The sequence below is a fragment of the Atta colombica genome, unplaced genomic scaffold (assembly GCF_001594045.1).
Source record: "Atta colombica isolate Treedump-2 unplaced genomic scaffold, Acol1.0 scaffold338, whole genome shotgun sequence".
Lineage (NCBI taxonomy): Eukaryota > Metazoa > Arthropoda > Insecta > Hymenoptera > Formicidae > Atta > Atta colombica.
Genome location: NW_017259446.1, coordinates 133,691 through 148,986, shown reverse-complemented (window position 1 = coordinate 148,986; position 15,296 = coordinate 133,691). Strand labels below are relative to the sequence as shown.

At 32.6% G+C, this 15,296-nt stretch overlaps 1 protein-coding gene across 1 annotated transcript in view; it reads left to right on the top strand.

The window, feature by feature from the left end:
* Nucleotides 1-15,296, top strand: part of LOC108690628 (BMP-binding endothelial regulator protein-like) — a 45,280-nt gene that overhangs the window by 24,250 nt on the left and 5,734 nt on the right. The window contains exons 2-7 of the mRNA XM_018198017.1: nt 2,024-2,164; nt 9,141-9,226; nt 11,826-11,925; nt 12,633-12,809; nt 13,380-13,562; nt 14,458-14,758. Coding sequence (XP_018053506.1) covers nt 2,065-2,164; nt 9,141-9,226; nt 11,826-11,925; nt 12,633-12,809; nt 13,380-13,562; nt 14,458-14,758 — 947 coding nt within the window. The 5' untranslated portion in view covers nt 2,024-2,064. The remainder of the gene's footprint in view (nt 1-2,023; nt 2,165-9,140; nt 9,227-11,825; nt 11,926-12,632; nt 12,810-13,379; nt 13,563-14,457; nt 14,759-15,296) is intronic.

The following is a 15,296-nucleotide window of genomic DNA, read 5'->3' as shown; positions in this document are numbered from 1 at the left end:
AAACACGGTGCAATAAGTTGAAGTGAAAAAAACGTATGTTTGTTTCACTTTAACTTATTATCGTGTGCAGGAATTTAAAACTGACCTTATACAACGTATCCAATTCTGCAAACGCGTGCCTTTTTCAGTCTTGAAACGTAATCATGAATAAAACTAAAGTAGTAATATCACATATGAAATTAACAATATAAGTATCTCAAGAACTAAAATAATTTAATTTATTACGAAAAATATTGTTAAGTTGGGATTCAAGATCGATAAAAGATTTCGTGCAGTTTACAGAATATGTTATAAATCACACTCTGAAATTGAAGCACTTTGTAAGATCCGCTGTGATTAAAAATAGGTTTATTTCTCTCAATCGATATAATTAATACATTGATATTTTCCACATTAACTTGTCGCATATTATTATATCGATAAATATGCGATGAAAACACGGCATAGAATTGCATAGCGATTCAAATATCTCAGCTGACCTAAACGACTTTCGAAATAAACGGCTCTAGTAACTAAAACTGAGCGTGATTAATATACTTATCTTCGCACTTGACGCAATCTATTCGTTCGCAGTGCTATGCGTTCAAGAATATTCTCGGAGTTCGAATCAGCCGAGTGAAAGAATATCTACTCATAAATTTCTCGATTCTCGGTCCTGTCGGTTGACTGTTATATCTTTTTTCTCCTTCTTTTTTACGATCGTGCCTATCGATATGGCGCGTACGCGCCTCCTCGACGAACGATACGTATGTGCACATATTAATAGATTTGTCGAGTCACCTCATCGGCATAGAGATATTTCGTCGTGGGTGTAACGATACTCGCGTTGCATACAAAAGATATAATAGACGCGTAAATATTGGTTTCGTAATCGATTAAGAAGATCAGAATCTGATCGACGAGAATCGCTCTAACATAAATTTTTTTACCCTCACGATCACTAGAATCTTATTAATCAAACAAAAATCGTTAGGCTTATTCGAAGCATTTGAAAAGTATGCATATAAGGTGTTGAATAATTGAGCATATTTCGTTATCTCACTTTCGATCGTGTTACTCGATTTCCTCGAGACATTCTTTCTTTTCTAATAAATTTTTCGAATTTAATAACATGTGTTTTAAGACTTGTGGAGTGATTAAACAATTTACTGTTTTAAATAAAAACATGAATTCGATATATAATCCATGTTGCATTATGGCGCCACGAAATTTATAAATTTATACGTCTAAGCGTATAAAAATCACAGAAAATTAGATTATTATATATTAATGCTACTAGTGACAATATACAGTATGTACATTGTTAGAAATGGCAATCCAATCCTGATTTTGAATCGAATTTTGTTATTTTTAACTTCTATATATATCAAAATATAAATCATCTATATCTGTAGTTTTTTGTAAAATAAGCAATGTCCATATTAATATACTTATACACTTAATAAATAATAAATTAAATTTGAGTCGATTTTTACCATATTTTCTTGAGTTATTTAAATTGTTTAATTTTATTGTTTTAGTTTAGTTAAATTAACGACATATTGAGTAAGAGTGGCGAAATGATTAAAAATAATTCAATTGGTATAATTTGACATTATATGAATTTAACAGTGTACTTGACGATTTCTTCAAATCTACTGCAACTCTCTAAACAAATGAAGAGAGAATATTACACATTATTGAATACTCTATCTTAAATATTATCTAATATCTCGGAATCATTTCAAAAAGTTAAATTTATATAAATTTTGAATGGAATATAAGTTTCTTGTATTTTGCAATATAAGATTATTCTTGCTTTACTCGACAAATTTATTATAATGCTGTGTGTTTATCTAGTTAAAAAGTATGCAAAAATTCAAGTTGACATCTCTATCGGAGACATGCTTGTAATACATAAACATTGACTCGTGTCTTGAAAATATAAATCTGTACAAATGTTTTGCAACTTTATTGCACGATCAAAGAAAATAAAAACGTGAAGTCATGTGGTTAATGATTATCTTGTTTGTTGTTCTTTCAGCAAATTGTCGCGGCAAAGTCTGAGATCCGGTATATCTAAACATGGAGTTGACACGATTACCTTCGACACTGGCTTTGGCTTTGGCCCTGGCCTTCCTTTCGACGACACATCGTTGCAACGCCACCTCAGAAAGTATAATCGGTGAGTATTACGAGCACAGAAGCACGCGCGATGCACGCAACGATTGCGAGCGTGTTATTTTAATAGCTGACTAATGATTGGGCTCAAAAGGGTGCCAACGTCTCGAAACTCGATCGATGCTGTTTGGTTGCATTCAAATTAATATATAAGCGAAAAGTACTATCGCGCTATTTTTTGAGAGTAATTAAAATAATAAAAATTAAGAGTGTGTTTTCTGACGAAGTTCTAAAATAATCCTGGAATATATATTATGGTCGGGTAACATATATTTGATCAAAATTATTGTAATAAAATTTTTATTAATAAAATATTTTTAAATATTTTTAAATATTTATACGTTTATAAAATATATATTATAGAATCTTAATTTGAACATTTATGTAAAGTAAAAATTATTCTTTTCAACAGAAGAAAAAAGAACTGTATTCTTCGATAGAGCTTTACATGCGAAAAAGGAGAGAGAACGCTAATAAATTAATTACTGATTAAGAAACAATCCTGTCGCTATAAATTACATAAATCATTATATATTACATCCTCATAACAGCTCAAAGGAGGAGAATATTATTGCATATTGTATTTGTTTATGTCTTATTTTTTTCAGCGAAAGAAACAATAATTATGTTATATAACCATACTTATTATATGTATCATTCAAATTTTGCAAGTCAGATTTAACATTACTATATTTATTATTCCTTAAGCCTTAATCTATAGCATTTAAAAATTTCTTTTCTTTCTATCGACATTAAATTTATAATCTCAAAATAGGTTTTATACTATTATCTCTTAATAATAATTACGAATATTCTCACCATTTTTGATACGTGAATGATATAAAGAAATCAATGAAAGAAAGTAGTAGAAATATCGCGTGTTCGGGATTGAAGGCGTAAAACTACGTTTTTATCTCGCTTTCGTTCGCGTTTCGTAATAGTTGTATCGAGTGATACTTCCGCGATATACGAATACACGAACAAGACCTAACAAGAGCTGCGCGCGAATATTGCCGACGAAGCGATCGAATTCCCGATTCCAGCTGCTTTGCTATCTCGCAGTACACTCGCGCGCGAGTCCGTCATGCTCCATTTACGCCTTTTAAATGCTCTATTCTTAGCCTATCTCCATTATCTGCCGTTCTATTTGCGCCAGAATCGAGTCGAATCTCACGGTTCGTACGAGTCATCGTGAGTGGAGCAGGTCGCCGTTTCTGCCTCGCATTCTCGTAAGAATGCTTTGTTCGTGAGTTTACGCGAGTTACCGTCGTTACTGACAAATTCACGTGCAAATTTTTCTTAAAACACTATGCACTATTTTTGTGGCTATTTTTTCAAAATCTTACACGTTCATTTTAATCTTTGTGGAAGTCATTCTATCTGAAGAATATATATGGATTACTCATAATATATGAAATACATAAGAATTACCTATTTTCCAAAATTATTCAAAATTACAAAATAACACTTTTGAAGCATTTAAGGGATATCGAATACATTACTTTTGTGCTAAATGCAAAAAATTAATTAAATCTTTTATAATCATCAAACATTTTCTTTTGTAGTTGAATTAGTTTATGAAAATTAGTTTTTGAAAATGTTAGAGTCGATTTTTATTAAAAAAAAAAATTAATCATGATATTTTATATAGGTATAAGTTATTCTTTTATAGTATCTGCAAATATATCATATTAAAAAAACTGTGCGTATTAATTTATTTATTATTGTGGATTTCATCGCGCAATCAATTATGATTCTTAAAAAATTTGAACTTATGTACAAATTATTTAAGTAAATATTTTATATACCAGAAAAAATTTCTTGTATCTCTGCTTCTCTCTTGTATATCTTTTGAAATGAGCTCTTAAAATCATATAAAACTTTTTTACATAATCTCTATAACAGATTATATAACAGATTACATACTGCATATAACAAAAGTTGCTTGTCTTCGATCCACTAATTTTTGCAAATTATTAGTTTACAACTACAATATGATTTCGCGTTAATGTCTTTTACGGGACGACTGATTTACTTTCACGACATACAATCGCTCATCATTGTGCGTATTGTGTGAAACATATCGGTCAACGACAACAAAGTCGATTTCACGAGGTCAGTCCGGCAGAGTTCAATTTACAATGGTAATCGCGTCATTTTTGTCGGAAATTGCATCGGGCGTAACCGTATCCGCGCGGAACAACGAACGGCAAGTTCAACCTAAACGGCCACTTACGCTGAGTGCAACGGGTGCGTAAATATCACCTCTCTCTTTCCTCCGTGTCCTTTTTCAGGACGCCGCAACACATGGCTAAGTGCATCTCGGAAATTGTCCGCATTCATCGGCGGAAGCGCAAGTCCCTCTTTGCGAAGCGTAATCGAGGACGCTACGTGTTTTTCAGGAAATTGCGTTCCCACTGACTGTTCAGAGCTAATCAGTTCGCGCTGTTTCGCAGAAGTCGCGGGAGCGAAGTACGATTTTATAAACACTTTTGATAGTAGTAGTCGCGGAATGCCGATGATATTGAGAGTGCTCATCATTAGCGCCGCCCGAAACCGATTAGATTTACGCGTAGCGCGGCTTCGTTTCATCTGCTAATTAATCCTAAACTTGAAAGTATATAAGTATCTTTCGTTTGTCTGCATTTAGATTCTTGTTCGTAATTGAACTTATACTGCTTTCTATATAATTTATATTCATATATATGTTTCCTAATTTATTATTATAATCTTTTGTTTTTTTTTTATGAAATACGAAATTCGAAATTTTATGAATCAAGTAAGAAGATTAATAAAAAGATTAATTGTTTACATGCCTTATTTTAATTTAATTTTATGTTAGATATAAATCGTAGGATTGTCAAATTTCTTTAATGTTATCTTTAGGATTAAATGTTACAGCTTTTTTTAGCTTAAAAAACAAATGCTAAAAACAAGTTGACGCATCATGCTCTCAATTGCTCTGCTGTCACAGTTGGCAATGAGAACTAATTGTCAAAAAAAGAAATAACGTTGTTAATATGCAAATTAAGTTATGATGGGGACAATTTTTAATATTTAAGATATATTTTGACTCGGGAGATTTTCATGTATTTTTATTATATTAAATTATTTTAATATATTGAAATTAGACGATTTAAAAAATAATAAAAATTGTTAGATTAATATAATTTAAAAGTAATATTATTTTGTGTGCGTGAGCTGTAATTTTCAAGATATTTAATCTTAAGTGTCTTAATCTTTCAATAAATTAAGTTTCTGAAAAAAAAATAATTCTCAATTACATGAAACTTTTTATGATTAAAGTTTTTTAATTTAATAATTACAATTGTGAATACAGAATTACATGTATAAGTATATTATTATGAGTATAAGGAATTTAATTTTATACATTATGAAATTTTATTTAAATTTCAATTTAACGCTTTGATTGCCATGTCGTAGACATGCATACTAATGATGTCTATTAATCTTCTTGAGAATTATGGCACTTTTATATGAATGATAATTTTCTACTTAATTCGCACTGTTCTTTCTTTATACGTTTAATTACATAAATTAAATAAAAAATAAAATTCTTTTTGCTTATATGAAGGCTATGACTTCCATGCAATAATTGTATGATGTAATTTGTGTATAATTATCACAAATATAATATAATTATGACAAATAAAGTATTAATTTCTTCGAATGGTACAAATTCATCTACGTTCATCTCATGCGGAAAATTGGCATCTGACAAATGAACAGCATGAGTTTCATACTACTTTTTGCGCGCTCTCTTCAGACTGCTCTCCGAGTTTTTAACCGTGCAAATAGCTCGAGGAGCACAAGAAAGAAAGAAGAAAACCGATGGAAAAGAGAAAGAAACAAAGAAACAAATGTATAGGGAAAAGTTAGAGAAGCTAATTAAGATAATAGAGAAAAAAAGATTGCAGTGCAAAACTGTTTTTAAATTTACTTAGCAAACACAAATGTCTCGCGCGCGGTTTGTTACATGCGTTTCGCTGCTTTTCCGTGAAAAATCACGGATGAGATAAACCGTGAGAATATAAAAAAAAGAAATGTACAAATACGTGAAAAGGAAAAAAGAAAGGAAGAAGAAAACGATCGCGAACGCCAACCAACTTTTCTTATACATGCATTCCTGCGCACTTTAAAGTAATATATCAAAGTTTTTTCTCTAATAGTTAACAAAAGCAACAGAAGAATATGATAATTGTAATTAATAGTATTAATTTTCGAAAACGAACGATCTCTGATTGATTACTGCCACTTACTTTTACGATGTGATTTCTGTGAGTTCTCGTGATGTCACTATTTATAGTCACAATACTATCACAATATTAACAGCTTTCACTTTGATTGTTAGAGTTTGCAACATTTTCTCGGGAAAGTTTCCTAGAAAAGTTAAGAAAGTCTCCCCAATTAAAATGAATATAATTAATTTCCATTAAAAAAAAATAGATATAACAATAAAAGGTTTATACACAGATTAAAAATCAAAATAATAAAAATAAAGGTTTATGAACCTAGTTAGATGTTTATTGTTAAATTATAATGAACAATTCAAATAACATACGTTTCTATCAAGTCAATGTTTAAAAAATTATATGCGATACAAACTATACATATTACAAATGCAAGTTTAAAACCTAATCATTATACTACTTTAGAAATTTTAAAATTAATATTAGATTGCATTGATTTTGTTGAGAAGTTTCCTTCCAACACCTGACGAATATCGCGCAAATGTAAAACGATCAAATATGTGAACTCCGCCTATAATTTATCAAAGAATGAATTTGTCCTTGTTCTCTAATGAATTTGTCAAGAACTGACAAATTTAACTACAAGCACAGTTTCATTGGTTGACGAGAGAATAGAAGATTACACATTTGATCGTTTTACATATGGATTCTATGAAAAGAAGCTTTACATTTGCGCGATATTTGTCAAATTTTGGCAACTTTTCAACACGATGTCTCAGCCTAATATTAATTTTAAAATAGTGTAATGATTTGGATTTAAACATTGCTTTTATAACTTCATATATATAAGTAGTTTTTAATAATAGTTTTTTGTCAACATAGATAACGACTTGACAGAAGTCAAAATGTCTATTATTCATTGTTGAAATTGTTCATCGTCAAAATTTATCAATTAAATTTAACAAACATTTAGCTAAACTTATACCCTCTTATTTTTATTATTTTGATTTTTAATTTCCACTTGCTTTTTATTTCTACTTGCTTTTTTACGTAATAATGTTTTTATGTTTATTTTATTACTTAAAAATTAATTTCTCGGTAAAAAAGTAAAGAAATTATTATCATATAATATTTTTCCGTTCAATAGCAACTTCTTAAATCAATTTATAAATTGATTGAAAATAAGTATTTTTTTTTCTCTTATGTATTTCGTAGAAATATTTCCATTGAGTTTAAGATGCTGTACACATTCATATTAAATTTTATTATAACTTATTATGGTTTATTTGAAATTATTTTATTGTACCTGTGAATATTTTTTTGAACATTTTTTTCAGTATTATAAAATGGAAATATTGATGTAATCTTTTTAAACTCAATTAAATCAATTAAGACAAATTTTAGAATCGGACAATTTAATCACACATGTTATAAAAATATGGATCTTAAATGTTTCCGATAGGAAGTGATAGTATTTAAAAATTTTGCAATCAATTATCCATAAAGCAAATAATTGATCCTCTCTCGTGAGATTTTTTGAAGAGAAATATGTACATCTAAATGAGCCGAAGGAATTGACGATACGAATTCGCCTCGAAAAGTGCACAACGCGTTAAATCTCTGAGAGCAGTGACGGAGTACACAAAGCGCTTTCTCGAAGGGAAAAACGCCAAAAAACTTATTGTCTCCATTAGAAGGACGAATGAGAAGAAGAGATAAAAAGAAAAGTGACAAAGGCGATATTTTTATTCTGCTCTATATATAGAATGCGATATGTCATCTGAATAAATAATTCAAAAATAGATAAAGCCACAAACAGTAATAATAAAAAAAATTAATCACGCACTCTCTCATACATATCCGAATGGAAATTCAAAAATAAAAAACAAGCGTTACTTGGTTGTAAAATTTAACGGTTCGGTGGATTATGCTTTGAAAATAATAAATAAAGAGAGAAAAGAGAGAGAGAGAGAGAGAGAGAGAGAGAGAGAGAGAGAGAGAATCGCGAGAAATGACTGGAGTTTTACAGAAAAGTTGCTTAAAGTGTGCAGGAATACGTGCGCGAGGGAACCGGGAGGGACGTTGGTGATGGCGGCTTCGTCGACCTAGCAGCGGAGCGCGACATGATTTTCGCTGGGAAATGGACAATTTAACGACTGGGGTACGTCCTAAGGTACGTTCACGATGTTGTCGCGTTAAAATAGAAAGCTAATTTGCCAAAAGAATTTGTCTCATTTTAAGTTACTTAAAAAATATTTGCGAAATATGTTTCTCGCATGATTTTTCACATCTACAAAAAAATTATTGAATAGAAAAGTTATCGGATAAAACTATCAAGCTATCTAAAATTGGTTTAACGTGTAAAGACTTAATTTTATTCTAGTCGCGATTTAATTATGGAGAAAACTGTATTTCGTTTGTTCGCAATTTCTAAGGCATTTCATTATATCATATTAATTCAGCGACTGAGTCTCATAAAACGATTATTAGAAACGATTATTGAAAGAGATCTATGTCCATCGTACACTATCCAAAATGTAATAGTAAATCTTTGAGCGCTCGACTCACGTACGATGTGTATGAAGGAATGAGGAAGCTTCTAGCATATATACGAAGGTCGATTGGAATGCTGCATTGTGATTACAGCGTCTCTATCGCGCTATTGGACTACCGGGATATTGCGGCGTGATACACAACCGATATCACGCGCGAGCATATGTATTCTACTTAGTCATTCTTTTCACTACAATTGTTTCTGTTCGATTACAGGAAGCCGAGAGACCTGCGACATCGAGGGAGAAGATATCACCGTCGATAAGATCCTGAACACAAGCTGCTTCCGCTGCATTTGCAAGGTAAACTGCGCGTATCCGAATAACTAATTAGCACTTAATAACACAGGAAATTACAATTGAATAAATTATGCGTATGGATGAATAAACTTAATCTTTTGGAAACTTAGCAGGGAAAGGTTTTATGATTGGTTTAATTATCAATCAAAATATGTACTTTCTAAAACTTTTAGAAAATCTTATTATTCTGAAGAAATCTCCTAAGAAAATTGAGTCTTTTTCAAGTTTGACTCAATTTTCACTCTTTAAAGTGAGATTTCACTCCAAAGAATTTAGAGATAGTATTATCAATTGAAAAATTGATACACTAAGAAAATGTCTGATTGAATTAAATGGAACTCTAGTTGAAAATGGACGAATCAAAATTTTCTGATTAAATCTATTAGAATTCTAGTTGATACAACCAGATTGATCTGAATCAGAATCTTTTGATTCATCCATTTTCAACCAACCAATGGAAGTATATAATTCATATAATAAATCAAACTCTATAATACGTGATTGAGAAATTTAACAGTTGAGATATATATTATACAAAACTCCATTAAAAATCGATTTCGAACTCGACGAAGAATACTGAGACGTCATATATATCATAATATTGTAACATGACGAAGTGTATCAATGCGAAAAAGGAATGCAAACGCAACAGGAGAGTAGCAGACGAGAAACGTACGTGTATCGAGTGACGCGTTGACAAGATTAGCGGGAATCGTGAAAAAGTCCGTCTGGTAGTATCCGATTCTAGTACGGCGATTCTTCTTTTAAAGAGAGGGAAGGGGCGGGGAATGAGAAGAGAGAGAAGAAACCGCGAGGGAGGTCGAGAGACATGGAAAGCTGCGTAACCATTTTCATAGTCCAGTTCATAGATTGTGTCGTTATCACGACGAGGCAACGCCATGTGGTGACGGTATGGTTAAAGGGGTTAAAGTAGCTTGGCCTGGTTCGGGAGGTCAAAGAGAGGAATTTCCACATCGATCCGTTCGATGCAATCGATTCGCGGTTGCGCAGCGAATGCACCCGCGCGCGCGCACGCACGCACGCACGCACGTACGCACGTTCGTTCACGCGTGCATCTTATGACGCGCCGGCCGCCGCCGTAGCCTCGATCATCCTCTCGACGTACCGACTGCATCGCGAATGATCTTAGCGCGACCGCGACGATTTATCTGCGCGTTTGGTTCATTGACTCGTCGACTCGTGACCGACCGAGATGAGGCTTCTTGTTTTCGCCCCGCTGCTGCCGCCGCCGTTGCTACTGCTGCTGCTGTTACCGCTGCTGCTGTTGTTACTCCGACGAGCGGCATGCTGACGGCGGTCAATGTATGACATAATTATTTGTTTGTTGCGCCGAAGCGGTCGACCGCGATCAATCATTCACGATTTATGAAACGCGATCATAAATCGCCCGAGCGAATTCAGTTCAGTTAGCTAGATGAATGTTTGCACGTTTATTTATTTACATTCTTATCGCAAAGATTTATTAATTTCTTAATTATTTAATTATTCTTGTTTATTATTATGGAATTATTCCATTTTTATTTCTTGTTGCAGTAATGTGCTTATTCCTTTATCAAAAGTATTCCTATTATATTGACTATTAACGATAGTGAAATTCATAATTTATTATATAATTAACATTTAGTTAATATAAAAAAAGTGTATGTGATTGCAGTAATATACAATTATGAGGAAATGTCATTAAAGAATTTAATAATGAAGTAAAAACCGAGTGTTTGCTTGATTTTAATTTTTATATAATTGATACTTTTTTCTTTACAGAGCTTTGTTTTTTTCTTTATTTACGATAGTTTTGGTATATTACTTGTTTTTATCTTCCCGCATGTTTATTATGAAAGTGATTAATTCATTTCAGGCAAGTTGCGTAAAAATATCAGTTAGACAAGGAAGCCTAAAAAGCAAAGATCTTTTTTTCGTGGCACGTGTAATTAGGTCCGCGCGTCTAGTACGTATGTGATGACCGTCGGACCCACGTTTAAATTAGTTTACGTAATTCTGACAGAAGATAAATCCGTAAAGACTTAATTATAGAACCCGATAACGAAACCGGAGAAATAATTACTGGAACGCGATAACGTGGACGTGGACGAGAAGTCGGAACAAGACGGGCGATAAAAAAATCAAGCCGGAATTTTGCTGTCGCCGCTATGTGATTCAATTGCAAACCAAATTTCCGATTCATAATATATTTTATTGGCGTATTCACATTCTTTTCTCACAGCTCACATTCTTTTCCTCGTGTTAAAACCTAATATTATCTTTTTTGATGAAATCTCTCGTGAATAATTAGTAATTTCAGCAAGCCATCTTCTTTGAATCTATTAAATTGCGGATAGTATAACGATTTATTATATTTCAGAAGTATATAATAAATCATATTTATGGCAAAACAGATATTACTTTTCTTTAAGATTATAAAAATAGGTCAAAACAACTTTTTTCTCATATATAAATCTACAACTATCTCAGAAGTTGGCATTTTCTTGAGGCACATTAAGAAAAATCGATAGAAAGTGCACGACTTTTGAATAACATCCCGTCCATACGCAAGAGAAATAAATTTTTGTCTCTTTCTTTCCAGAATGGATTCGTGGAGTGTTTGAAACAACAGTGTCCGAACATCGAAGGTTGCTACGCGTTGCTGGACCCGCGCGACGACGAGTGCTGCCACAAATGCACAGGTAGAATACCTGTTCGTCCGCTAATTCGCCTAATTATCCTAATCATTCTAATTGGCTCGGGTTTACCCGCGCCACAACCGGAATGGAAAAGAGAGAGATGAAAAGGGAGAGGGAAAATATGTCGGTGGCGGTAAGAAGGAAAAGCGAAAACTCGCGGAATGCTTGGCCGGCGAAGCATTGTTCCCGGGGCACAAAGACACTTCTGTTTGTCGACATGATGATAAACCCGAAGAACTTTAACGTCACAGTCTCTCGTGGCTGTCTCTGTTTACGAAATGTAACTGACAGATGCATGGTCTTTGTTATCATCTACTATTAATTATGCTAATGGTGACGTAAGTTTATTTGCTGCCTGCCGAAGGCAAAATCCGACCGAAAAGTGTATAAAGCACCCTACGCTAAAAAATATTAAAATAAATAACAAAACATAAGGAATAAAATGTAATATTGTTTGCAGTTTTATTTGAAAAAGATAAGAGACAAGTAGGTATTTCTACAATAATTAAAAAATTAAGTTTATCGTATAAACTTATATATTACCTAATAATTTGCTGTCTCTGAACATCCAAATTTTATTCGAACATGTTATTTTCGATGTACGCAAATAGTCTTGTCTAACTTTTAAGTCGACAGCATCTGTATATTTGATGTGCGATTTCGCGTGTAAATGATTGTACTTAGAAGACTTGGTCGCTTTTACATCGCAGGGTGCATGCAGAATGGCGTATATCACGCATCGGATACGGAATGGACGGAAGAAAACGACCCCTGTCTAATATTCACCTGTAAAGCGGGCGTCATCACTGAATCAAAACTACGATGTTACACGCCCTGTTCTCATCCAAAAGCGGCCCCATCTGGTCAGTGTTGTCCTATATGCGAAGGTGCGTAACTTTTTTCTTCTTTTTTTTTGCGCGCTTTGATGTTGCTGCTGTTGCTACTAATTACCCACGCTAGTCTCACAAATATTTCTCACGATCTTCTGATTGCCCGCCGCGCAATTAAAACTGGAATGTTCCGCTGATATAACGAAGAGAGAACGATAATGATTGAAAATTACTGCGCCGCTTCTGCCCGACGAAAAATGAACGGACGATAACACGTACGTTGTAACATTCTATTTCTCTTTTTCTTTAGAATAATGTAATGTAATAAATTTATAATACGACGTCCTCATAAAATTTTGCATCGTACAAATAATACGACCGCGATCTTTTTCTATATACAAAAAAGTTGTAGTTGTATTATTTGTACGATGCGAAATCTTATTAAATTTATGTGGTTACATTAGTTTAAAGAAAAAGAAAAATATATATGTATATTGTGCCTCTTTTCACATTGATACATATGTGTTTCGTATAAATTAATATTCTGTCTCAGCCAAAAACACACAATTTTACTTTTGAATGCTGAAAAAGAAGCTAAACGCGAAATGTTCGATTTATATCTTGTAGGTTGTTTAGTAAATGGACAGAAGGTGACGGAAGATAGGTCGGTGACAACGACGGAAGACCCCTGCGTGACCTGCAAATGCAATAAGGGACATCTCACCTGCGCGAAGCAAGCCTGTCCGACACTTAATTGTCCTTCAACGAGGATCGTTGATGTATCTGGGGAATGCTGTCCACATTGTCGAGGTGAAAGAAGTTAAATAGTTTTCATTAAGATGAATGTCATGCTTCTATTCCAAAAAGAAAAGAAATGATTTTTCTCTAAAATAATGACCTCCAAAAATTGTGCTTAAGAAAAGGTAATTCCATATTATGTTCCATATTATTATTCACTTCCTTATTTTTATTTGCATATATTTTCAATTTAGATGACGGTAATAACATGTTATTCTTTTTTCTTACGACAAGCTGCTAATTATAATATAGATATAATATTAATATAAGATTATTTATTTATTGCGTAAGCATTTCAATTCGAGGGATTAAATTAATAACGATCGGAGATTTATTTTAACATTTTTCAAAATGAACATTTTCTAAGCAATTGCACAAATAATTAAAGTCACTTTGAATTTATAGGTCATTTCGATCTCTCTTACAATACCAGAGGCGTGAACCGGTTTTTACCTTTTTACGAATCTGATTATTTTCCAATGTCGCAATTGCGCAAAAACCAGCGACACGTAATATTACGATTGTCATCTAGCCATCCAAGAATACGCGCTGCCATTTGATTATACATATCTCCCTTTCAAATTCTGCATTAAAGTATAATGCAAAGTATGAAATATATCACGATAATTACATCGAATAAAAATACAAATGGTAGCGTTAAGATTGCATAAATTAAAAAATATTACATAAAATTAACATAAAATTTACAAATATTATTACCTACAAACACCTATTTATATATCTCATTGGACTATAGATAACATTAGATATACAGTTATACGTGAGAAAATAATTCGCGTAATTGACAAGCATGACAAGGGAACGATTCATAAAACATTTTGCTTGTAACACGATCATTAGCACATATTCAAGTTAAAAAATTAAAAACATTACTTCTATCACACAGGCAGTGCAAGATTTTTCTCACCTCCGAAAGGCGCGTGCATGCTCGGCACGCATTTATATAACTCGGGTAGTGAATTTTACGTGGATCACTGTACGCGCTGCACCTGCGTCAATTCGGCGATCTCGTGCATAAGGGAGACCTGTCCGGTACTGGAATGTCCCAGGGAACATCAGATGCTCCTACTCAACCGCTGTTGCCCGCAATGCTTGCTCGTCGAGGAGAGCAGGGCCTCTTGTTCTTATGGTGGAAGAACTTATGTGGCGAGTATCACGCTTTTATTCATCGTCATGCAATCTTATCCGTCGCGTGAGGAACCTAATTGCGAAATGAGAAACTGAACTAGAGTATTATCGAATAACCTTTATTAAGCTATAGCAAAATCAAATCGGATCTTTGGAATGTTTAGTACTTCTTTTGTATTAAATTATATCATTAAAATTAATTTTGTACTATGTGCTATTTTGAAAAAAATCTATAGCACTGCTATATTAAGCTGGCACCACTTTAAAATAAAAAGAAAAAAAAAACAAAATCGGGATGAAATTGGATTGAATTTAACTAATTTTTTCTTATCATTAAAATATGAAAGATTTGAAAACGTGCGATTACATTATTATGTATATAATATAAATATTGGAAATTATATAATTATATAATTATATAATTAGAAATTATATAATCATAAATTTCATAATTTTCAATTAATTATAATTTATAATATCAATATTGTAAATATTATTATAATTATAAATTTGAGTAATCGGATTGTGGAAAGTGATGCGGTGCTGTGCTCTAATTTTTTAAGATTAGTCTGAGAACTTTCCGATTTACAACGTACA